General features: G+C 44.3%; 1 protein-coding gene across 7 annotated transcripts in view; it reads right to left on the bottom strand.

The window, feature by feature from the left end:
* LOC112257620 (acetyl-CoA carboxylase) overlaps positions 1–24,625 on the bottom strand; it is a 51,413-nt gene extending 26,788 nt beyond the window's left edge. Inside the window, exons 1-32 of one of the 7 annotated variants that reach the window (XM_024431322.2) lie at positions 24,480–24,625; positions 21,306–21,576; positions 16,705–16,849; positions 16,468–16,606; positions 15,986–16,095; positions 15,787–15,868; positions 15,569–15,667; positions 14,069–14,286; positions 13,731–13,940; positions 13,422–13,592; positions 12,370–12,695; positions 11,995–12,249; positions 11,615–11,842; positions 11,349–11,499; positions 11,100–11,234; positions 10,803–10,949; positions 10,482–10,670; positions 10,276–10,376; positions 10,075–10,163; positions 9,669–9,793; positions 9,433–9,546; positions 9,214–9,327; positions 9,011–9,100; positions 8,714–8,832; positions 6,547–6,570; positions 5,457–5,600; positions 4,739–4,882; positions 4,482–4,584; positions 3,300–3,407; positions 2,985–3,041; positions 2,690–2,734; positions 13–54 (exon numbers count right to left, since the gene is read on the bottom strand). In XM_024431322.2, the coding sequence (XP_024287090.2) occupies positions 13–54; positions 2,690–2,734; positions 2,985–3,041; positions 3,300–3,407; positions 4,482–4,584; positions 4,739–4,882; positions 5,457–5,600; positions 6,547–6,570; positions 8,714–8,832; positions 9,011–9,100; positions 9,214–9,327; positions 9,433–9,546; positions 9,669–9,793; positions 10,075–10,163; positions 10,276–10,376; positions 10,482–10,670; positions 10,803–10,949; positions 11,100–11,234; positions 11,349–11,499; positions 11,615–11,842; positions 11,995–12,249; positions 12,370–12,695; positions 13,422–13,592; positions 13,731–13,940; positions 14,069–14,286; positions 15,569–15,667; positions 15,787–15,868; positions 15,986–16,095; positions 16,468–16,606; positions 16,705–16,849; positions 21,306–21,541 (4,260 nt within the window). In that variant the 5' untranslated portion in view covers positions 21,542–21,576; positions 24,480–24,625. The remainder of the gene's footprint in view (positions 1–12; positions 55–2,689; positions 2,735–2,984; positions 3,042–3,299; positions 3,408–4,481; positions 4,585–4,738; positions 4,883–5,456; positions 5,601–6,546; positions 6,571–8,713; positions 8,833–9,010; positions 9,101–9,213; positions 9,328–9,432; positions 9,547–9,668; positions 9,794–10,074; positions 10,164–10,275; positions 10,377–10,481; positions 10,671–10,802; positions 10,950–11,099; positions 11,235–11,348; positions 11,500–11,614; positions 11,843–11,994; positions 12,250–12,369; positions 12,696–13,421; positions 13,593–13,730; positions 13,941–14,068; positions 14,287–15,568; positions 15,668–15,786; positions 15,869–15,985; positions 16,096–16,467; positions 16,607–16,704; positions 16,850–21,305; positions 21,577–24,479) is intronic. The other 6 variants (XM_024431323.2, XM_024431324.2, XM_024431325.2 and 3 more) reach the window with 6 other exon arrangements.
* Between the last annotated feature and the right edge of the window lie 561 nt (positions 24,626–25,186).

The raw sequence follows: 25,186 nt of genomic DNA, 5'->3' as shown, positions 1-25,186 counted from the left end.
GAAGACACTAACCTTGTCTCTGGACCGGAAGGTGAAGAACTTGGGGAACTCTCTCTGTGTGGGAGACAGACGGGTGAGGAGAGAGTTAAACAGATTCTCATGCTACAAAGAACACACGTTGCCAACCTACCAGTTCTACTGGTTAAGACCGGCTAAGAATGACAGTTAGGGCTTTGAGTGCAGGAATTCAAGGATCCCTGCTATGCTGCAACTAAGTGTGTTTTCACATATAGTCCTCTTCACACTTGGTCTCTTTCACTCTTTTTGTGAACTCGTGTGGTTCGCTTAATTTTTTATCCAGTATGAACACTCCAATGGAACTCGGACCCCTCGAAAGAGCCCCCAAAGCAAACCCATTGAGAGGTGGTCTGAGTTTGGTTTGCTTGAAATCCTCTGTCCAGCTCCCTTTTTTAGGGCAATGTGAACACAAAGCTCCCCAGGTTCGCTTGTCATTCCTGTGCCACGCACTAGACTACTGAGACACCGCTTCCCCTGCCATAACCCCTCACACTAGACTACTGAGACACCGCTTCCCCTGCCATAACCCCTCACACTAGACTACTGAGACACCGCTTCCCCTGCCATAACCCCTCACACTAGACTACTGAGACACCGCTTCCCCTGCCATAACCCCTCACAATAGACTACTGAGACACCGCTTCCCCTGCCATAACCCCTCACACTAGACTACTGAGACACCGCTTCCCCTGCCATAACCCCTCACATTGGTGCCACAAAAGAGAGATAACGTGCAGGTTCATATGATTTGTTTGCAATATGTGATCTAAAGGCTAAGAGAGCTTCGTAATGCTCTAATTGACAATTGTACACCCAATTTGGGCTACTGTCCCTTTAAGAGCTAGAATTTATTTTAGAAAATATGTTCACACTATTAAAACCTGTTAATAGCATCTGATTAAACATATTGTCTCATCTAACTAAACGCAGTTAAAAGCTTCCAAAATGTAAGTAGGTATATCTGTCTGATAACACGTTCTGATAGAATGGTTTTTCCTGCACATTGTAAAAACCCAGAGTGCATTGAGTCAATGTTGGGAAAAGATCTTGGTTCCTTTCTAGGTAGCAATGTGAATGTAAAGAGGACTCAGACCAAAGTAGGTCAAGTGAACAGGCAAAAAGGCAAGGGTAGTGTGAATACAAAGAGAAGTTATTTTGCTGTTGTTTGCCCCAGAGTTCACTTTAAAGAGGACTATATGTGAAAAAACCCTCACTCTCAGTTCGGTTCGCTATAGGGGCTCTTTTGAGGCGTCGGAGTTCCTTTGGATTGTACACAACACCAAAACATTAAGCCGACCGCACTGGGTTAAAAAATGTTTTCTGAAAGGGACCAAGTGTGACAATAACCTAAAGTTACAGAACCATCTAGACTAAAAATAGACATGACATCTAGAGAACACAATGACTGCAGGTGAAAATGACAGCGACATTCTAACAAGACTAAGCGGCTACATTTCCTTCTAAGGGTCTACATTTCTCCCTCAATAAGCTGTGATGAGCGCTATCATGTGAATTGCTGTGAGCTTGAAGAGGAACACTATGGCATCAGTCTGATCAGCAACAGCCTGTTTAACATTCAACAGCCCTGATCTCCTCCTATTTGGCCTGGTGTCCGAGGGTGAAATTACAGTGTATTTTCCCCAAAACTGCCCTTTTACATAATGACAGACCGCAACGGGTAGCAGTCACATCTGAACCAATGAATAAAACATTATCTTTCTAACAGGGAGTGCTTTGTATTTCTGAATGCTCAAGCTAGAAGCCTGGTTGGCAGGTTTATCTTTGATAATCGTACCCCACTTGGCCAAACAATTCTGGCCTAATTGCAAACACTCATCAACTGGATGTGTACATGATCACAAGAGAGCTGTCAACACAATGGTGTTAGTACATCACATCCCCTATTCTCTCTATAACAGAGAATACACGATTTAATATGTGTGAATACACACACACTGGTCAGTGTAGTCTGTGAAGAGGGTTGGATACTCGGGCTCCCGAGTGGCGCAGTGGTCTAAGGCACGTCATCTCAGTGCTAGATTCTTCACTACAGACACCCTGGTTCGAATCCAAGCTGTATCACAACCAGTTGTCATTGAGAGTCCCATAGGGCGGCGCACAATTGGCCCAGCGTCGTCCAGGTTTTGCTGGTATAGGTTGTCGTAAATAAGAATTTGTTCCGACCCACATAACGAGGGCGGCCACACCGACCCACATAACGAGGGCGGCCACACCGATGGCAGTAATTAGCTCTCATCGGGACCGGTTCTTCTCTTAAAGTGTTTCCAGTAGATAACACAGCCACAAAGTCAGATTCCACAGCGACAGTCCAAATTGGCTTTTTGGTCTTAATTTAAGGTTAGGCATAAGGTTAAGGTTAGGTTTAAAATCAGATTAAGAAAATCAAATGTATAAATGAGTAGGGTTTAGCCATTATGATGACTTTGTGGCTGTTTTAACTAGTGACGACAGAGTCAAAGGGCTGAAGTCACGATGCGGGGAGAGAGAGAAGGGAACCTGGCATTTACCCAAATGTCTTTAGTCTCAAATGCTTTCATTTTATCCCAGAATCTAAAAGCTACTTTGAGTGTTTAAAGGAAAGAGTTGACAATACAGGAAGACAAACTGTACTGTTTCACAGTCATCATCCACATCCTCCCAGGCTACTCACATGAAACCTCTGGTCCACCTCATAGTTGACTGCCTTCCTGAAATCCTGTCAGCACAAACACCACAGCAAAGGCAAGACATGGATACAGAGGGAAAAGATGGCAAGCAAACAAAAACAGCCAAATTTGAGATACAAATTAGTCAAATTATAGGCCATTCCAAATTAAAAAAGTGACTCATGCTGTCTGGAGATTCAACCAGTATCACTGTTATTAAGATAAGATAGTTGACGGTGATTGGCAGAAGTTGCTTAGAAAACCGAGGGTAGAGTAGGGGAGTGGGAATCTTAGTCTCACCTTCTGAGCTACCAGGAAGGTCAGCCTGCGGATTCCATGTTCAAACAGCAGGGATTTCTGGGGAACGAAGACAGCGGAAGAGAAAGTGTGAGCAACTGGGAGGCAGGTAGCATAGCGGTTAAGAGTTTTGGGCCAGTAACCAAGAAGTTGCTGGTTTGAGTCACCAAGCAGACCAGGCAATTATTTTTTGTTGATGTGCCGTTGAGCAAGGCACTTAACCCCAATTGCTCCTGTAAGTCACTCCGGGTAAGAGTGTCTGCTAAATGACTAAAATGCCAATGTGTCCAGTTGTATTTCCAGAAAGGCTCATCTGACCTCTGACTGGGTGAACTCCCGGAACATGGCGGCCAGGCCGTCATCGTCGATGTCACTGTCAGTCTTAATGGCCACGTTGAGGATGTGAACGGGCTCATCTTGGATACTCTGGGACACAAACACATGCAGGCAAACCTCAGTCATACAATTCAAAGAAAGTAGTCACAACCAAAATTATTGGCACCCTTGATATTGGGCGCATTCCTCTGCCTGGGTGTTGCAGACACCTGCCAGATTTACAAAGCCTGGATAGGTATTTTATGTGCAATCCGTCAGCTGATGACACTGTCGATGACGTGGCACGCAATCAATGGTTGATCCATGCCACGCCTGAGCACGGGAACGCAACCAAAGATGAGCAAAAAAATACATTAAATAAACGATACATACACCGAGCTATATTGTAAGCTCAAATTTGTTTAGAAAAATGTATTATTTTATACTAATACAATTGCTCAGAGAAATAGATTTTGTTTAACAAGTAATACTTTTTTTTCTCCCAAAAAGATAGGGGTCAACATTTTTGGCACCCCTGTTTTCAATACTCCAGCACCTTCCCCCTGCAAGGATAACAGGACAGACTTTTTCTAAAATGTTTTATGAGATTGGAGAACACATTGGGAGGGTCTTAGACCATTCCTCCATACATAATCTTTCCATATCCTTAGTCTGCACTTATGGACTGCCCGGCAGGTAGTCTGGCGTTTAGGAGCGTTGGGCCAGTAAATGAAAGGTTGCAGGCCCCGCACCTCGCTGATTCGGAGGGGTTGGGTTAAATGCAGAAAACACATTTCAGTTGAATACATTCAGTTGGACAACTCATTATGCATCCCTCTTTCCCCCCTTTAATTCAAACCACAGGTACTGAAAACAGAGGTGCCAATCATTTTGACCGCTACCTTTAAGATAAAATTACTTGTTCTGCAAACTCTTTCTCTGATCAATTGTATTATTCTCTTTAAAATAAATTGCATCCAACATAGCTCAGTATTTCTATTATTTATTTAACAGTCTTTGTTGCGCATCTTTATCAAGGGTGCCAATCATTTCAGTCGTGAATATTGCAACTATGTGAAGAAAAGCAAGGTCATTCTACTTTGTAGCAGTGAACAAAGGGCTCTCAGTCACAATACTCTGGTGTTGCAATACACCTCAGAATCAGTACTAGCAGAACGTTCTGACCTTGGTGTCCTCCTCTCCATAGAGCACAGGGTTCCCTCCCTCTGGGAAGGTGGGGCTGTGAGGAGGAGAGTCAGAGAAACAGCTCATCACGTCTTTAATGTCCCTGAGGGAGTGGAAAGGACCACGGTTAGACACCACACAGACACTGAAGGTAAAATCTAAGTATTACAGCTCTAATTCAATAATGTCATTTCCCAATGTGGGATAATAATAAAGTTAGAATGTAATGATTTTGAAAATGTCAAAAGGGCCCTCACCTGGTGAACTCCTGGAAGGAGCGGAAAGAGACCATGGCTCCCATGCGCTGGCAGGGTGGTGTGAAAGAGGTGTCCAGGAGGACGTCACTCACGCTGCCCATGTGCACCATGCCGTAGTGGTTCAGGTTGGACGAGAACGACATCCTGGGATCACAATACAGACAGCCATTAGACAGGGGTCCTGCAGCACACACATTCACTCACCCAGAGTAGGACAGAGCCTATTTCTGGCCCAAAGGAGAGTCACCTTTAAGAGCCCCTCACCAGTCACTTCTATCAAACACCAGTATTTACCATCTCTGTGATAAGCTGCTGGGACAGAAGGAACATTGACTCCTAATTCACTTCCAAACCAACAGTAATATAGCACCATGTTCAGAGATCAGTGAATGAAGATCGGAATATAAGAACTAAATGTGCCTCTTATAAATCTGGATGTAATAATCATGGAGCAGCCCAGCAGCAGTGTTCAAATGCTAAGTGGTACTGTAGATTATGTGGAGGAGCACATCTGTAGAATGTTAGTGGACATGGAAGCATTGTAGATTTTCCCCTCAGCCAAACAGAAGACCCAGAAGTTCCCCCAGGTGTTTTTAGTATTCAGAGGTCCTCCTCTCCCCTCCACACAGAGGCCAAGTCCCATTTTAGAGAGGTTAAGCCCAGAAGTCTGTTAGCACACAGAATGATATATAGCCTAGAGGCTGCTATAGGGCCCAACCTGTCCACAGAGTCATCTGTATCTGGAGGTTTATCCTCCTCCGTTTTAGAGTCATCCTTTGTTTTATCATCCTGTGCTTTAGTGTCCTCTATTTTACTGTCCACAGACACAGGCTTAAGTAGAAGAGGCAGGGCAGACAGTCTCCTGAGAGGACAGGACAGTAGCAGGCAGCACATTCAGAACACAGCTAACAAAGCAAAACAGGACATCCGATCTCACACAGAGCACTATTTGATAACATTTTGCCCCAGAATATTAAAGTTAATGTACATGTAGTCAACATCTTTTGACCCCATTTCTCACCGGAAAACGGCACAAGATCCATGATTTGCATACACACAATGTAGCGTACATACACCGACAATACACCCACAGAAAGACAGAATCTCAGTATGCTGCATCATGCCATGCTGTTACCATTGATTTAGTAAATGAGCCGTGATCAAACATATTCAGCGCCAATTGTAAAAATCTGATTCATTTTTGGAATAACTTGCAACACTTTCCAGAACAAGCAGTATAGCCAAACATTTCAATAATGCCAAACGTTATCTTGTCTTGCCACAAGATGCAATCCATCTATATATAATCTACACCCACACTGAACAGAAATATATACGCAACAATTTAAAATATTTTACTGAGTTACAGTTCATACAGGGTTGTAAACAAATTTGTGCACACCGAGAAAAATAAGCTTTTATGTGGATGTGGAAAATTGCTGTGTTCTTTAATTACAGCTCATGAAAAAATAAGAACACTTTACATGTTGCGTTTAAATTTTTGTTAAGTGTTGCAGGCATTAAGGCTTTCAGTGACGTTTCTCTGCAGATTGTTGACCATGCTGCTTTCTAGTCTAGAGCGTCTCAGGTCTACCAGAGGAGGCTGGTGGGAGGCGCTATAGGAGGACAGGCTCATTGTAATGGCTGGAATATAATAAATGGAACGGAGTCAAACGTGGTTTCCATATGTTTGATACCGTTCCACCAATTCCATTCCAGACATTACAACGAGCCTGTCCTCCTAGAGCTCCTCCCACCAGCCTCCACTGAAGTCTACATATTGGTTGCAATAAGAAGGTGTACTATACCTGTTTAGAGTTGGGATGTTCCCTCTGCAATCAAACAACACTGATTGGTTAGTTAGGCAGACATCAGTTCAAGGAAGCAGTCAGGGCTCAGAGAAGTGTGTGAATCATACACGTGTGAGACTATTATGGATATGGTTGGCGTCTCATATGGTACATTTTGAACACTTATAATTTGTTAGGTTGTCAGTAGTAACACATGACATAGGCCTTATGGTTGACTTCAAGGGCTTCATGAACTAACAATGTATTACAAATGGCAGGCAGCACATGGGCTGGATGCTCAGTGGTGTCAGATTAAGGATCAATCCAACAAATGTATTGTCTCAAACATACACATTGCACTCTAGGATTGATCCTCCAGAAATGCAACAATAGTCCTAAACCTCCCTAGAAGCCTATTCTTTGGTCAGGGTATTGGTTCATTCCCGAGGTGGGAGACATGCAAGCAGCTAGCTTAGTTCCAAGGAGGAAGCCAATCATGGTTGGTTAATGCAACTGGGTTAAACATTTCAAAATAGGTTAAAGCAGGTGCCTGCAACAATCTGAGCGTAGCAATCAATGGGAGATGACCCCTCATGTCTGAGGGGGTCAACATACTGGATCACAGTTATTTATCAGTCATATCAAAATTGTACATGGGCACAACAGCAAGAAGCAAAGACATGATCATCCACAACATTACATACAGAACATCTATGTATCTGGGATCAGTAACGTGCAGTCGACACAAACACTGAACATGTACAGTTCAAGTCCTGAGTCACTCTCTGGTTGTGTGTTACTGAAACAGATCTTCAGAATACATCAATCTTGTAGTCATCCAGTGGACAGATCGACAAAAGTGGACTCTTATGCTGACAGGAGACTAGTTAGTTTCCACTCACACATTTTTTTGTAAACCAGAGAAAGTATTTGAGCTCTCACAGAACACCTGCTTTTGCACATGAGGAGTGTTTTTCAGGGGTTGAACACACTGGAGTGGGTAAAAGAAGCATGGCACCATGGATGAGAACTGGACCCTTCTGGAGATGGTGAAAGACAGTACTCTCCTGCAAACTCTGGTCTCTGTTAGTGCTCATCTCCCATGTAGAACCACCTCCCATATAAAGGGCATTGGGAAAATATTCAGACCCTTTCACTATTTTCACGTTACAGCCTTATTCTAAATGATTTAAATTGTTTTCTTACCTCATTAATCCACACACACAATAACCCATAATTGACAAAGCAAAAAAAGGTTTAGACATTTTTGCAGATTTATAAAAACTGAAATATCACATTTACATAAGTATTCAGACCATTTATTCAGTACTTTGTTGAAGCACCTTTGGCAGTAATTACAGCCTCAAGTCTTCTTGGGTATTGTGCTACAAGCTTGGCACACCTGTATTTGAAGAGTTTCTCCCATTCTTCTCTGCAGATCCTCTCACGCTCTGTCAGGTTGAATTGGGAGCGTTGCTGCACAGATATTTTCAGGTCTCTCCAGAGATGTTCGATTGGATTCAAGTCTGGGCCACTTAAATTAGGACATTCAGAGACTTGTCCTAAAGCCACTCCTGTGTTTTCTTGGCTGTGTGCTTAGGGTCCTTTTGGAAGGTGAAGGTGAACCTTCACCCCAGCCTGAGGTCCTGAGAGCTCTGGAGCAGGTTTTCACCAAGTACTTTGTTCTGTTTATCTTTCCTTCGATCATGACTCCCAGTCCCTCCCGAAAAACATCCCCACAGCACGATGCTGCCACCACCATTCTTCACCATAGGTTTCCTCCAGACTTGACGCTTGGCATTCAGGCCTGTGCCTTTCCAAATCCAATCAATGTCCAATCAATTGAATTTACCACGGGTGAACTCCAATCAAGTTGTAGAAACTTGAAGGATGGTCAATGGAAACATGATATACCTGAGCTTAATTTCGAAAATCATAGCAAAGTGTCGGAATACTTATGTAAATAAGGTTTCTGTTTTTAATAAATCTGCAAAAGTCTAAAAACCTGTTTTCGCTTTGTCATTATGGGGTATTGTGTGTAGTAGATTGATGAGGTAAACAGTTCACTTAATCAATTTTAGAAAAAGTCTCATGTAAAAAAGTGAAGGGATCTGAATACCTTCCGAAAGCACCGTAGAACCACCTCCCATATAGAACCATCTCCTGTGTGTGTGTGTGTACGTACCGGTTGGGGTGGGAGGTAGGCAGCATGAACTGGAACTCTACAATGCAGGTGTTGTCCTTCAGCTGTCTGTGCTGGACGCTGTTGAGCTCATAGGCGATGTAAGCTCTACGTACGTACACCTGGGGTGGGGAACACAGACACAAGCGTTAACACAGTAGAGATCTGGCTACAGTGGAGGATTGTCTCCTTTAATCCCCTGAAATGTCCCTCTTAGTTCATTGGCAAATACGGTTAAATTATCTGGGCAACCAGCTACGGTGGCTTTGAAACCAAAAACCCTTATCTGCTTCCTCTCACCTCCAGGGCAGCCATCCGGACCACCTGGTTACTGTGGTAGAAGAAGTTGGGCAGCACGTCAAAGATGGACGTCTCAGACAAGATCAGTTTCTACAAAGAACGAGAGAATTCAGAATCTTGAAAAGGCTGTGAAAAAGTAACAAAGATCCTCAATATACTGCCTTCAGCAATGCCAATAAAAAGTCAACAGCCATGGTCCCTACCTGCAGGTTCTCAATGCAGAACTGGTGTCCATACATGTCGATGGCAGAGAGGAAGATGGACTCCACCTGGTTGTGGCGGAGCTCGTAGGACGGGAGGTGGGAGGCGATCAGCACCTGAGGAGGAGACGGAGGGGAGTGAGAAGATGACAACTCATACCCTGGTCAATCACAATAACAGGAAGAGACCCTTCAGAGAGACAGGAAGTGATGAGTGCTGACCTGGCGGGCGCGCAGTGCCACCTTGGCGTTGGTTGTCTTGCTGAGCTGGGTGAGCTCTGTCAAAATGGCCATCAGCTCGTCAGTCAGGGTGGGGTCACGACCACACAGCTGGTCCTACAACACACACACACACAAACTCTGGTCTTAGACACACAGGAAAACATAGTCAACTGTGTCACACAAACACTTGGGAATTAATCATGACCAATGTATTTCTAAAGGAGGGAAGGACTTACAATAAGCATGGTGACCAGGAGGTTCTTCTTGGTGACCTGGGCGTGTGAGAAGATGTAGTTTAACACGTTGGCCATGTCGCTCTTGTTCTCCTCACGCAGTGTGAAAACACACTTGTCGTAGTGTCCTGCAATCACGCACACACAATACAGGATTCAGAGGAAAATGAAAATCAACCGGAGCTCAAAGTAAGGCGCAACTGAAATGTGTGTTGTCTAACAGTGCCCTCACATGGACAAATAGAGCTACTGCAGTCCTGAGAGAAGACCTTTGAATCCTATTTATAAATCAAAGACCAACAGGACTAAAAAAACAAGGCTCATCCTTTCCTTTCCCCCTTATACCAACCCAGGATACCCATTACTTAACAGCCTGCAGATGTTTGCAGTAGAGTGTAATGTTCCTCACCATGCTGGAACTGGACCTCTACTTTGAGGTACTGTCTGAGCAGGTCCATCACCACAGCCTTCATGTGACCACGGATGCCACTGCGGTACCTGGACACAGAGACGACATGGACATGGTCTGGCACAGAGAGAATCAGTGTGAACACAGTATGTGTATTTATCATCAACAATTTAAATCCCTGAAGCTAAGAGCAGGACTCACTTCTGCACCAGCTGTACAATGCTCTGAGTGTTCATGAAGAACACCTCTCTCTCTGACTTCCTGTTCAGAGTGGCAGCATGACTGTCCAGGATGTTGGCAATCTGGACCAAAGAACATGTACAATCAGTCTGGTGTATTCCCAATGCACTCTCCATATAATCATAAATAATGTAATAACCAGCCTGAATAATACAACGTGTGTGTACCTGCTGACTGGGGAACTGGCAGAGCACAGAGGTAATGTTGCTGGCGTACTGGGCCATCTCCTTCTTGATGCATTTCTCTACAGCGAGGGGGATCCGGCCTGACACACTGGTCATAATGTCCTGCAGCTCCAACAGTGGCAGGGAGGGGTCCCGGAAAGTCTTCATCAGCCTTTCCACCCATTCCTTTAGCTGGGGAAACACACAATATTACCAATTTAAACAGATTCATGTAGGAACACAGAATATTGGCGTCTTTTGTTTTTACATCTTTGGGCGCATACTAGTGTGTGTCTGTGTGTACTGTAGTAGTGCACAACTTACCTTCCCACTGAAAAATGGTTCAGGCAGGCAGAAGCCACTCATGATGTGCACCAGGTGGTCCAGGGTGCTGTGGAAGACCCTGTGGAGCTTCTCTCCTCTCAACGCCGCCGCCTGGATGACGGGCAGGGCCCCGTGGTGCAGCTCCGCCTGAGAGACACGCACGTTACAACATACTTCTAAAGTCTCACATGGAATGTTCTGTACACCTCCATATTTCAGGTACAAAATACAAAAGGAGTATATTTAGTCAAATATTTCTAAATCCCCCCAGTGTCAGACACGCCCTGCCACACTGACCTGTTGTACTCTGCCAGGATCATCCAACTGCAGCTTGGCGATGACGCAGCCAGGCTCCAGCACGGCACCGGGTCTCTTCACATAGTGGATACAGCCGGACACCAGCGCCGTCAGAGTCATCACCATCTTCATCACCTGAAACAGACACACGGTTTACATGCCTGTTCACTCCATTAATGGAGTGTGTGACCATGGCCAAACCACATCTCGCCTATATAACCAAACCTCAACCATATGTCACACACACACCTCTATCTCAGCATAACACTGGCCAGAGAACACGTGCCCTCCGTCCTCCACGCTGTACTGGATGAGTTTCCCTGCTGAGGGCGAGCGAAGCAGGGACGGGTCGTTCTCCTTCTCAAACACACACGTCTTGTTCCCAATGGTGATACGGTACCTGGGAGAAATTCTCTTTCAGTCTATTGCCCAATTCTAAAATCAACCCCAAGCAAACACCTCAATATTCCTTGTAATAAAATAACGCATTTATTCTTTCTTTCCATCCAGCCTACCGGTCCACCTCCTCCTTCATGTAGGTGGTGTAGCTGCTGCCGTCGTAGGAGAGCAACAGGCCCCCGTCGCTGAGGCGATGGACGTCCACCTCGGCAGCGGTGCTGTTCATGATGACCACATAGGAGTTGGGGGACTGACGCGTCACCTTCAGACAATACTTAGTACCCTCATAGATCAACTCCACATCCACGGTGTTGAGAAGGGTGTGTGCGGGCAGCACCTGGCCTCTGCAGAGGGGGAGAGAGATGGTGTGTGTGTGTGTGTGTGTGTTAGAGATGTGTAGGGTCATAATCAATAGCAATCCCAAAGTGTCCGGAGCACTGCAGCTTCTCTCTGGACTAAAGTTGTAACATTCTTCAATGCTTAAAATAGTGTTGACCTTTCTAGAGAGTGTAGGAAGTTGGAGACACTGTTCCTCAGGTTGACGTCAGCCACGTGGAGAGCCCCGCTCACTATGCCCAGCATGGTGTCAGGACGCTCTGCCTGCATCTTCTCTGAGATGAGCCTGTCCAGCCAGCCTGTGTCGATGGTGTTGTGCTGGAAGCTCTCAGTCTCCAGCAGCTTGATGAGGTACTCCACTGTGGTCCTAAAGTCTCCTCTGATAGACAGCTCCTTCAGGGCCACCACCATGTTACTACACACACAGGAGCGGTGTTACCATACATCATTGGGTGTTACTGACAACACAACAAACTTTACATGAGTATTTCTAGTGTGTGTGTGTGTGTGTGTGTGTGTGTGTGTGTGTACTCACGAGATGGCCTCCTCTCGGTTCTCTCCCCAGGAGAAGCAGTGGCCAAACTGGGAGTCTGCAAACTCATGCAGGCCTCCGGCTGCAGCCACACTGAAGTATCCCCACACATTCTTGTTACTGCGGAAGTTCAGCTCCTGCACCGTGCCCGAGCTCGGCTTGAAACCCTCATCCGGGTTCTCACTGGTGATGCGGGCAGCGATGACATGTCCACGTGGGGAGGGGGCCGTGGACAGACCCTCAAAGTCAATCATAGAGTCTCCCCAGGGCTGGACCCCATACATCATTCTGATGTCCTTAATACGGTGCAGGGGGATCCCCATGGCAATCTGAGGAGGAAGACCATTATAGTCTGTAGAACTAAGAATATTCTGTCAAACTAATTGAAAAGTCCAATGTTTAGAAATCACATGATCATTATTAACAATTTTATCAAAGGAAAATGTCCCTTTTATTTCCTAAATGGTAGCTTGGGTTTTATTTGGCTGACAAGAGGAACATTGTATCTTGAATGAAACAGATATTTTTCTCTCACTTAGAACACGGTTATGAACTTTCTCCTATGGACTCTTCCTGCCTGGACTTTTGTGTAACTCAGGAGTCAAAGCGCTGTTGTATCCCATTGTGGTCTGTACCTTCCTGCCTAGTGAGATTAGATCGTGTCTATGCTGCAGAGGTTGACAGACAGCAGATCCCTCCACCACAGCACAGACAGACGCCTGCCTTCAGCAACAGCTCTGTCTAGATGCTGCGGAGTAGCTTAGTTTAGCTCGCTCTAATCTAGCCAGTTACCATGGAGACAGAGGCCTGGGATAAAACACCTTTGAGAACAGTGAAGTGTGTCAACAGACTGAACATGAGCAGGGCAGGACACCACACACGCGTTTCTTTTACTATCCTTGTAGGGACCAAACAATTGATTCCCATTCACAATCCTAGCTTCCCTAAGCCTAAACCTAACACCTAAGCCTAAAATACCCGAACTGTCCTTGTTTTACTATCTTTGTGAAGACTTCTGGTACCGATAAGGATAGTAAAACCAAAAAGACACAGACCTGTAGCTGTGCAGCAGGCAGGTTGACGTCGGCCACCATCTCAGTACAGGGGTGTTCCACCTGCAGACGAGGGTTGAGTTCTAGGAAGTAGAAGCTGCCATCTTGGCTGTAGAGATACTCCACTGTGCCAGCACTGACGTAGCCCACCATCTTAGCCAGCTTCACTGCACACTGAGGAGTGAGGAATAGACACTCAGTCACAACCCGGCAACTTAACCACAGGTCAACAAGTCCCTCTGGTCATAGTCTCTCTCAAATTAAACATATTGGCATAGCTCTTCCCATCCAATAGCACAAATTGTGCCATACCCTCTCCATGTCCTCAAAAACGGCTGAGGTGGAGATGGTGGCGGGAGCCTCCTCTATGATCTTCTGGTGTCGCCGCTGTACGGAGCAGTCCCTGCCGAACAGGGAGATGGCGTTGCCGTACTGGTCAGCCAGGAGCTGGACCTCCAGGTGACGAGCGTGTTTGGCCAGCTGCATCACGAAGATGGGTGAGCCTGGAACCTCGGTCTGGACCTGAGGAGCCAAGGAGAGAAGGCATCATAATCATACTGATCACGTAGTTTAGATAATTATACACATACTGATCATATATTTCAGCTCTTAACCTTCTAGTGATACTGGAATTAGACTGGACTTCTCACCTGTCTGAAGAGGTTGGGGAAGTCATCAGCACAGTTGACTTTGCGGATGCCCTTTCCTCCACCTCCCTCGGAGGCCTTCACCATCACGGGGTAGCCCACCACCTCCGCAGCCTTCAGTCCTGCCTCCACATCATGGATGCAGCCCAGCTCATACAGATCAGGGGGAACGTTGATGATCCTCTTCTTCTGGTCACTCTCTGTCCAATCCACTGTGAGTCCTGAGACACAAACATGGGTTGGGCGGTATCCAGATTTCCATACCATACCAATGTGTTTGGTATTACCGGCAGCGCACACAAGGAGCTCTATTTCTTTCACCCCTCACAAATGCAAAGAAATGCAAACAACGTACTAGCGAATTCCCATAGCGGACGCTAGCTAAATGCTAACAAATGCAAGCGAACATAAACTAATTGCAAGCACAGAAAACCCAGCTCATGAAGTTATACAACTAACTCAAAGGGCTACTCGCACTTCATCCAGGAGGGGATTGACCGTCTCTGCTGTAACCAAGAAGGTTGATCTTGCAAGTTAGCAAACCAAATGCATAGCTGAAGCCCTGAGCTGGAAAACATTTATTTGGCACATCTTAGATAGTTAACTTATAAAATATTCAGCTGCCAAACATTAGTAGCTAGTGAATTTCAAATAACTTGATCACCTTTCTCACACTGGTTCATCACATCACAAAACTTCTGTGTGCTCTTTGAGACAAACACCATGTGACTGGCTCAATTAGATTTTTGTGAAAATAATTATTCAACAAAAATATATGCACTGTGTGTATTTCAAAATACCCCGGTATACCGCCCAAGTCTAACACACACACACACTATGGGAGCTGTCTGACAACACACTTACTTAAGACATCAGAAATATTCATGCTTATTTATAAAACCCTCTTAGGCCTCACTCCCCCCTATCTGAGATATCTACTGCAGCCTTCATCCTCCACACCCAACACCCGTTCTGCCAGTCACATTGTGTTAAAGGTCCCCAAAGCACACATCCCTAGGTCGCTCCTCTTTTCAGTTCGCTGCAGCTAGCGACTGGGAGAAGCTATACAAACTAGACAGTTTCATCTCAATCTCTTCATTCAAAGACTCAATCATGGACAATCTGACAGTTGTGGCTGCTTTGTGTAATGTTGTCTCTACCTTCTTGCCCTTTGTGCTGTTATCTGTTCCCAATAATGTTTGTAACATGTTTTATGCTGCTACCATGTTGTTATGTTGATACCATGCTGTGTGGTCATGTGTTGCTGCCTTGCTATGCTGTCTTAGGTCTTTCTTTATGTAGTGTTGGGTTGTCTCTTGTTGTGATGTGTGTTTTGTCCTATATTTATTATTGATTTTTAATCCCGGACCCCCGTCCCCGCAGGAGGCCTTTTGGTAGGCAGTCATTGTAAATAAGAATTTGTTCTTAATTCTTAACTGACTTGCCTGGTTAAATAAAAGGTTAATGAAAAATATATATTTTTTAAACAGTGCACGGACATACCTGCTCCACTCCATGGCAGGGTAGGGATGCCAGCTGTCTGAGCCACGATGGATGAGGCGATCTTGTCCCCTAGTGCCCACATGGCCTGGCTAGGAGGACCTGGAAGTGGGAGCAGAACACATCTTACAGGCCAACTCATGCACAGGACAGGGGGGCTAAAAGCAGTATCCATGGCTCTGTGTGAAGAAAAATCTAGACTCAGTAGAAAACAGTCTTACCCATGAAGGCAATGCCATTCTTCATGAGCAGCTCTGGGAGTTTGGGATTCTCTGAGGCGTGGCCCCACCCAGCCCATACAGCCTGGAGACACAAGACAAGAATTACTAACACAACAAGTTCAAATACAGATTTCAAGAAAGTTCAATCATTTAAAAGAAGGTCTACTCAAGGCCTAAATAAATTAATGTCTAGCAGTACCTGCACAGGTATTCGCTTGGCAATGTCCAGAATGAGCTCCACGTTGGCATAGTTGTTGTTATTGGTCCCTCCTGGCACCGGCACATAGTGGTCGGCCATCTTTATGTACTCTGTAGAAGATAGTGGAGTGAAAACCATTTCGCTCTGCACATAAGATAGCATGTATAACAGTCCAACATTTAATCTGACCTTTTGTCTCTCAATATCATCTCATCTAAACCATCAGTGTCAAACTATTTACACATGACAGCACTTTCAGAATGCCTGCCTTTCTACACCATCAGACAGAGCATTTTCTTCTGAACTAGGTCATGCTTGGCTGTTCAGTGCATTGCAGGACAAAACCAACAGACAGCCTGCTCTGGTCCATCCCTGGGAGCCTCGAGGGTCTGCTTGTTTATTAAGCAAAGTTAAGAGAGGATGGGTAGAGACTAGTCACTCTGCTGTTACTAGTGGTGATGCTTCCATAATGTAAAGCACACCTGCATTGGCCTTCAGGTCCTCGGGGGTTACCATGACGACAAAACGGATGGCACGCTCGTTGCGGAACATCTCGTAAGCCCAGCGGCGGATGGAGCGCATGCACTTAACCGCCGCGATGCCATTGTTGGCAATGAGGACCTGAGACAGGAAGAGATGTGAGTGGGGGACTAGTCTCTGAAATACTCTGTCAATGTGGTAAAACTAGGCAACAGAAGCTAAAGAAGCCCTGGTCTTACCTTCTCGATGACCTTATTGCCTCCGAAGCGGGTGACGAACTCGGCGGGGGAGGCCACAGTGAAATCTCTCTGCAGGTCGATGCGACGGCGGTCTCGTCCCTGCTTGACCAGGTGCAGCCCAGACATGCTTGGTCTGTGTGAACAACTAACATTATTTCCGCATTAAGAGTGTACAGTTGATGAGGTTCACCATTTCCCAGCATAAACATAACACAAGCTATCATAAAAATGTACAGTACCAATCAAAAGTTGACACACCTACTCAGTCTAAAGTTTTTCTACATTGTAGAATAACAGTGAAGACCTCAAAATTATGAAATTACACATGGAATCATGTAGTAACCAAAGTGTTAAACACATCAAAAATATATATTTTATATTTGAGATTCTTCAGAGCAGCCACCCTTTGCCTTGATGACAGCTTTGCACACTCTTGCGTTTCCACTGAGGGAAAAATAAACTAGGCTCCACCCACAGAGAGAGCCAGTGGGAGGATGGGGAGGAGGAGCAGGCATCCATTCACCCAGGAGGGTGTGGCAGAGGCAGAGCCCCCAGTCTGCGTTTGGCTGGCTGCTGTGGCCTGACACTGCACTGTTGCATCATGAGGATATTGGGGAGATCTGTGCTCTCCTCAGCAGGCATGCTACATTCAGACAGAGGCTTCTGAATGAAGCCCCCTAGAGAATGGCACTTCCCGTTACAGAGCTAAGCTGAGCTCCCCCTTGCCCTAAAGGAGAGAGGGGTGGGGGAGGAGAGTCTCCCCTCCCACTGTCCAGTTTCACCATCAACACTCACATTCCCTCATCACATACTCCCCTGTCCCCTGAAGCCCAACCAGACATGAGAGGGCAGCTGTGGAGAGTTGTGAGACTACAACTGATCACTAAAAAAAAGGAACAACAAAAACATGCCTCCTTTGTCAAACTGGCACATAAGTCTGAAAGCTCAGTCAACACCAAATAGACTGTAGGTAAATACTTTGGCATGATGTTTAGTTAAACCTAACTTGATATCTGATATACAGTGGGGCAAAAAAGTATTTAGTCAGCCACCAATTGTGCCAAAAGTTCTCCCACTTAAAGTGGTAAATTAAAGGAAGCCTGTAATTTTCATCATTAGGTATACTTCAACTATGACAGACAAAATGAGAAGGAAAAAAAAAAATCCAGAAAATCACATTGTAGGATTTTTAATGAATTTGCAAATTGTGGAAAATAAGTATTTGGTCACCTACAAACAAGCAAGATTTGGCTCTCACAGACCTGTAACTTCTTCTTTAAGAGGCTCCTCTGTCCTCCACTCGTTACCTGTATTAATGGCACCTGTTTGAACTTGTTATCACTATAAAAGACACCTGTCCACAACCTCACAGTCACACTCCAAACTCCACTATGGCCAAGACCAAAGAGCTGTCAAAGGACACCAGAAACTAAATTGTAGACCTGCACCAGGCTGGGAAGACTGAATCTGCAATAGGTAAGCAGCTTGATTTGCAGAAAATCAACTGTGGGAGCAATTATTAGGAAATGGAAGACATACAAGACCACTGATAATCTCCCTCGATCTGGGGCTCCACGCAAGATCTCACCCCGTGGGGTCAAAATGATCACAAGAAAGGTGACCAAAAATCCCAGAACCACACGGGGGGGACCTAGTGAATGACCTGCAGAGAGCTGGGACCAAAGTAACAAAACCTACTATCAGTAACACACTACGCCGCCAGGGACTCAAATCTTGCAGTGCCAGACGTGTCCCCCTGCTTAAGCCAGTACATGTCCAGGCCCGTCTGAAGTTTGCTAGAAAGCATTTAGATGATCCAGAAGAAGATTGGGAGAATGTCATATGGTCAGATGAGTTTTTACCAAAAAGTTATATTTTGGTTTCAACTCGTCGTGTTTGGAGGACAAAGAATGCTGAGTTGCATCCAAAGAACACCATACCTACTGTGACGCATGGGGGTGGAAACATCATGCTTTGGGGCTGTTTTTCTGCAAAGGGACCAGGACGACTGATCCGTGTAAAGGAAAGAATGAGACCATGTATCTTGAGATTGAGTGAAAATCTCTTTCCATCAGCAAGGGCATTGAAGATGAAACGTGGCTGGGTCTTTCAGCATGACAATGATCCCAAACACATCGCCTGGGCAACGAAGGAGTGGCTTCGTAAGAAGCATTTCAAGGTACTGGAGTGGCCTAGCCAGTCTCCAGATCTCAACCCCATAGAAAATCTTTGGAGGGAGTTGAAAGTCCGTGTTGACCAGCAACAGCCCCAAAACATCACTGCTCTAGAGGAGATCTGCATGGAGGAATGGGCCAAAACACCAGCAACAGTGTGAGAAAACCTTGAAGACTTAGAAAACGTTTGACCGCTGTCATTGCCAACAAAGGGTATATAACAAAGTATTGAGATAAACCTTTTGTTATTGACCAAATACTTATTTTCCACCATCATTTGCAAATAAATTTATTAAAAATTCTACAATGTGATTTTCTGGATTTTTTTTCTCTTCTCATTTTGTCTGTCATAGTTGAAGTGTACCTATGATTAAAATTACAGGCCTCTCATTTTTAAGTGGGAGAACTTGCACAATTGGTGGCTGACTAAATACTTTTTTCCCCTATTGTACATTTTAATTGTTTTCTTTCTATCCTACCACCAAATGATTGCCAATAGGTGAATATAGGAGTGTGTAAACTGCTATTGTCCAACCATGGCATGTAGCCCGAGGTGTATGAAAGAGTTAGGCCTAGCTGACAGGTGAACAGCAGTGTGAATATTTACTTCCTCAGGGTATTGGACCACTAGAACCTTACTGCTAGAGTGACTGTAGGCCTGACTCTAACCAGTCTCTATTAGGGCTGGCACAATCACCGTATAACTGTAACTGATGATTATGGATGAAAACCAGCATTAAAATAAAATAACCATGACACCATTTACGTATTCTAAAAAAGCTGACTGGACAGCCGGGCATTTGTGCGGTTGAGTTAGTTTCTGCTTTAACATGGACTCTAAAAAAAGGGCCCCCCCAACTGGTGGCCTGTTGGCCAAATTCAGTGATTTTACACAGGAAACTTGAGCGTAAAAAGAAACCAGCAGCGTTACAGTTCTTGACACAAACCAGTGCGTCTGGCACCTACTACCATACCCTGTTCAAAGGCACTTAAATCTTTGTCTTGCCCATTCACCCTCTGAATGGCACACATACACAATCCACGCCTTGTCTCAAAGCTTAAAAAGCTTAAAAAGCCTTCTTTAACTTGTCTCCTCCCCTTCAACACTGATTGAAGTGAATTGAACAAGTGGCATCAATAAGGGATCATAGACTGACCAGGTGAAAGCTGTCACAGAAAGAGCATGTTCTAATGTTTCGTACACTCAGTGTACGAAACACGTCGTTGAAAATAACTTATATACTGCAAATTGACCACAAGAAGCCTAAATAAATACATTAATATATTTGGGCTTCTTGCAGTCAATTTGCAGTATACAAATGATTTGCAATGATGTTCCTGCCCCCTGACATTCCACTCAAAAGATGAAAAAAGTCCACCCACGGCTGAATCTAGTTGATGATCTCTGCTCTACAATGTGATGAAACTGTGTTGCTCCTTATTGAAACAAGGTGTTGTGGTTGACATGTTTTTGGTTGCCTAGGCAACACGCCCCTCCCTGCAGCAGGAGCACATGCAGACAGGCGCAGATGATATAAGAAAATGTGTAATATAGAAATGTATATATCATTGTTTTCATTCAAAGGGTTATAACAGTGACAGCGATCATTTGGCTGACCAATAACGTCATCCAAAATTCCATGACTGTCACAGCCTGAGTCTATTACAAAGCTTCAATTCAGGGCCGAGGCAGGCATATACTCTAGCTTAACCTCACTAGACCAAATAACCTACACAAAAAAAGTTTGCAACAAGAAAAATAGTGAGAAACAAAACAGCCAAAGCTTACTATATGTACAAATGTAGCCATATTCTTCCTGCCAGCACCATATTTGCCACTTAACCATACAAATCAAGTGATGTATACCACACTCATTCACAACTTCCATTCTCTACAGCCTAGTCCCAGTAGCTGTAAAAAGAGCCGCTGAATACAAAGGAGAGCTGGTGAAACCAGGCTCTAGGGAGAGCTCTGGGCTGAGGCTGCTGGCAGAAGGACAGCAGCAGCAGGGAGGCCAGTCATCTAAGAACACACAGCTCCTCTATAGCAGGCAGGCAGGGTGTGAAGCTGGCCTGGCCACGTTTTTAAACACACACAGCAGAGAAGAGGGAGCCAGCCAGGGGGTTAGCACTGAACTGAAGCCAGTGTTCTCCTCCTGCGGCCATTACAGAATACTCCCCTCCAGACTCATCTGATGGAGACAGGTCTGTATTGGAGGTTTCTTCCTCCCATATGACTGGGGGAAGATTGTGGCTGCAATCAAAGCTAGTGCAGTACCATCTTGTATAATCTATTGAGATAACGGTAACCTCTGTAAAGACCATGCTATGATTAAACACTTGTGTGGATGCCATGCCTGGATACACAATACAAACCAAACAGAGACTCAGGTAAAACAAACAAGAAAGAAAAGCCCGGGTTCTGACCTCATGTGGGGTCCGTCAATGTTGTCAAAGCCCATCTCGTAGCTGCTGTTCTCTGAACTGAGGCTAGAGGTGGGGGATATGGAGCGCTCCTTCTCCAGGCCCAGCATCAGGTCTGGCTTCCCCAAAAACTCATCCTCAGAGTTCTCCTCTGACACAGAGCCGATGATAAAATTGGAGTGCAGCACGGCCAGGTTCGGGGCAGCAGCCTTATTGGCAGGCGCATCCTGCTGTGCCATGGCTGGACTGTCACCACCCTGGCAGGCTGTGAACACTGGAGAGAGAGGGGAATCAAAACCACATGTATTTATAAAGCAGGAGATAGACGGAGTACTCAAGTCAGGCCACAGCGTGATGACAGGGTCATCCTGTCATGGGCTGTTGTTAGTCAGACTTAATCAGTGAGTTGAGTTGCACAACAATTATGCTGACGCTGCATTCATATTGCAAAAAGAATGGTAGATTGCAATACCTCCCAATCCTTCTTAAATAAAGTGCTTACTGTAATATATCTCATAGCTACAACAAACTCCAATCCAAAACCACGCAGTCAACTACTGCTAGTTGACTGTTTTGAGAGGCATGGTCTGCCTTGATATTGGTCTTTGAGGGGGTATAATTTCTCAAAACTGCAACTGCGCATGACCAGAGCAACCAGAAGACAGACACACCTTATCAGCAGCAGTTTAAGCTGCTGGACCTGAAAAACAAGCCCAGCACCACAGACATAATTTAAGTGAAGGTGAGTGAACAGCACTGATCAAAGACATAGCTACCCAGCATGATAATACATTATGTTTTACAACAGGGTTCTAACAGCCTGGTATCATAGACAAGACATAACATAGTACATGTAAATCCGGGACACTCAAATTAGTATGATATCTTACGTTTGATATGGTTACATAAGAAAGAAGTTTACTTAAGACAAAGCCTAAAGTAGGGCGATTGTTCGGGGTGGATAGGAAGTTGCGTGTTCAAATCTCATCCCGGACAACTTCAGTGTTTTAGCTTGATTCCATCCTAAATACACAGTGAAATTATTGAACACTCTTGCAGTGTTGTCACGATACCAGTGTCACGATACTCTGAAGTATCGTGGCAAGGAAATAAAACATGAAGCAGATTTTAATTTATTGAGGAAAACAGTTATAATGTTAGAAACAAACAGTATTTTGTCACCAAAAGTCACATTTGTTTATTTTGCAAGCTGTAGCACCAACAACTTTACATAAAGTATGTTTTTAATAGGACCTGATTTTTCACCAACAGAAAAATTGGTCTCTAAAATAAACAAGAGATGCTCAATTAAGTTCTGGGTCCATAAATGTTGAGAAAAGATTCATCAGTTAAATTATTGAAAGCATTTCAAAAAGTGAACTGCTGTATGTCATTTATTTTTTTTTAAGTACTTGTTTAACAACTGACCCACAGATTTCTTATTAACTAATTAAGAGTCTGCTGACTTCCACAGGCTTTAAACATCCTTTTAAGAGGAATTCTCAGCTATCTGCAATACAGGTATGACTGAAGAATGAAGCAGGTGTTAATCATGGGCCTTCCTACACTGAAAACAGCAGTCCATTGTCAACACTTTGATTAAATCAGTAGACCTATATCAATCTCTCTGAAAATACCATATGTGTCATTAGCTTTAAAAACAATTCAATCCATTTTATCATATTTTGGACCAGAGTGAGGCTATTGCTCCACTAACCTACCTTTTGTTCCTGCAGTGAGGAGGACTTATCTTCATCTAATGTTTTCATAATTTATCTGGAGATAACCACCAAAAAGGCTACAAATTAGAGTGTCAAATTAATGGCTCTTACCAATGCGATTTGGTAGGCTACTGACAAGTCACTCACTTTAACGTCTGTCTGGAAAGTCCTGATGGACTTCATATCAAAAACACTAACAAGATCTTTCATTTACTTGTCCTGTTACGATACCATAGACATAACTACATTATATTATGTATGAATGGCAAGGATATATGATATTGTACTTAGTCAGTTCGAGCCCATTTATAAACTAGTCAAGTTTGCAGTTCGTAAATCAAATCACAGTAAGCCTACGCACCAGCATGTCTTGGCTGCATATGAAACACGCAAAAGAAAATAAATGAATGTGCCAACAAAAAAAAAAAGCTAAGTGGATTTGGACTCATTGTTACTATATTATACAGGACTCATAGACATTGAAAGAACATCATGCCCTCTCCATCCATGTAAAGAAACTTGACTGCATCCACAGCGTACACAACACACCCAGGTATAGTGAAGCGTGACAGACAGCAGACTGTCAAACCAGTAGTGTTTCTATGTCATCGCTCACTTCGTGATATGCATCAATAGATCGCTAGAAGATTCATATCGTTCATCCTAAAGAGAGATGGCTCAGCTGACGACTTTCTTACTTGGGAATTGAAAAGTAGCCGAGTTAATTCCCATCATACATTCAAGCGGGAGAGGGCTTTGCTGACTTTTTTCGGCCTTGCGAATTGTAAAAAAGTAGCATAGTTAATTTAAGTAGACAAAGTACACGGCTGAAAAGTACCCATAACTAGTAGACACCACTGCCCAACCCTAAATCATAGCCTAATAAAACATTAGCCACAAATAATTGACATTTGTAGTATAGTTCACAAACGGACATTTGCAGCATAGCATACGAATTGGATGATTACCCACATATTAATACATACCATACGAACTAAACGAAACATAGCAAACTAAATAAGAGTACTCCGGATTTACGTTTACTATGTTACGTCTACCCTCGAGTCCATGTTGACTCTAATGATGGGGAAATAAATGTCTACCCCGCACCGGCCCAAAACTGGTGAATCTTATGGATGGGAATCCTATGTCGAGCAAAGTAACAAACGTTAGCTAGCTAGCTACAGTAGCTACATCAAATCATGCTAGTAACTACTAATTTTGTGTCGCGTTATAGTTTAACTACGATAATCAAATCAATCAAAACGCCTTCGTCGCAATACAAATCTGGTGGATGAGAATGCGTATCATATAAGAAAGTGTTGGTTACTGACATTTGCAGCTAGCTAGTCAGACCGGCATCTTACTAGCTAGCACAATGGCATGCAAGGTGTAGTTATATACAGGCAGCTAGCTACTTAGCGTTATACTGTACACAGACAGTCAGTGTACTCACCGTGTGAAATAAACCGACAAGCAATCCTGGATATTTTATCCCAAAGGATGGGTGATTATTTATTCACTCTGGTTCAGACATGCATTTCCAAACAAAAATCACACTATGATGACCTAACGCAACTACAAGAGACGTTTTTGACAGCAGCGAATGGTGTGATGCGAAGATGGGTTACTTTTGGCCTCACGCTGCAGCGGAGGACCAATCGGATTGCGCGACGATTTCAGGAGGAGGGCAGAAAGAGCCATAACTGGAACTGACTGGGAGGAGGTGTGCCCAATGAGAAAACCTTTGTCCTGTCCCACGTGTTTGGTCCAGTATGGCCTGGGGTGGTATACTTCGTAGTCGAATCAATGGGTCAAAAGTACCCAATTGTCATACAGCAGTAAAAGTATAGATACCTTAACACAGTGGTTCCTGAACTTTTTATAGTCCCGTACCCCTGTAATCATTCAACCTCCAGCTGCACCAGGGTCAGTGCACTCTCAAATGTTGTTTTAGCCATCATTGTAAGCCTGCAACACACACACTATATGATACATTTATTACAAATAAGAATGAGTGTGAGTTTTTGTCACATCCCGGCTGGTGGGAAGTGACAAAGAGCTCTTATAGGACCAGGGCACAAATAATATAATAATAATCAATAATTTTTCTCTTTATTTAGCCATCTTACATATAAAACCGTATTGTTCATCAAAAATTGT

The sequence above is a fragment of the Oncorhynchus tshawytscha genome, linkage group LG09, assembly GCF_018296145.1.
Source record: "Oncorhynchus tshawytscha isolate Ot180627B linkage group LG09, Otsh_v2.0, whole genome shotgun sequence".
NCBI lineage: Eukaryota > Metazoa > Chordata > Actinopteri > Salmoniformes > Salmonidae > Oncorhynchus > Oncorhynchus tshawytscha.
The sequence above is the reverse complement of the archived record's forward strand: the minus strand, read 5'-3'. Positions and strand labels throughout refer to the sequence as shown.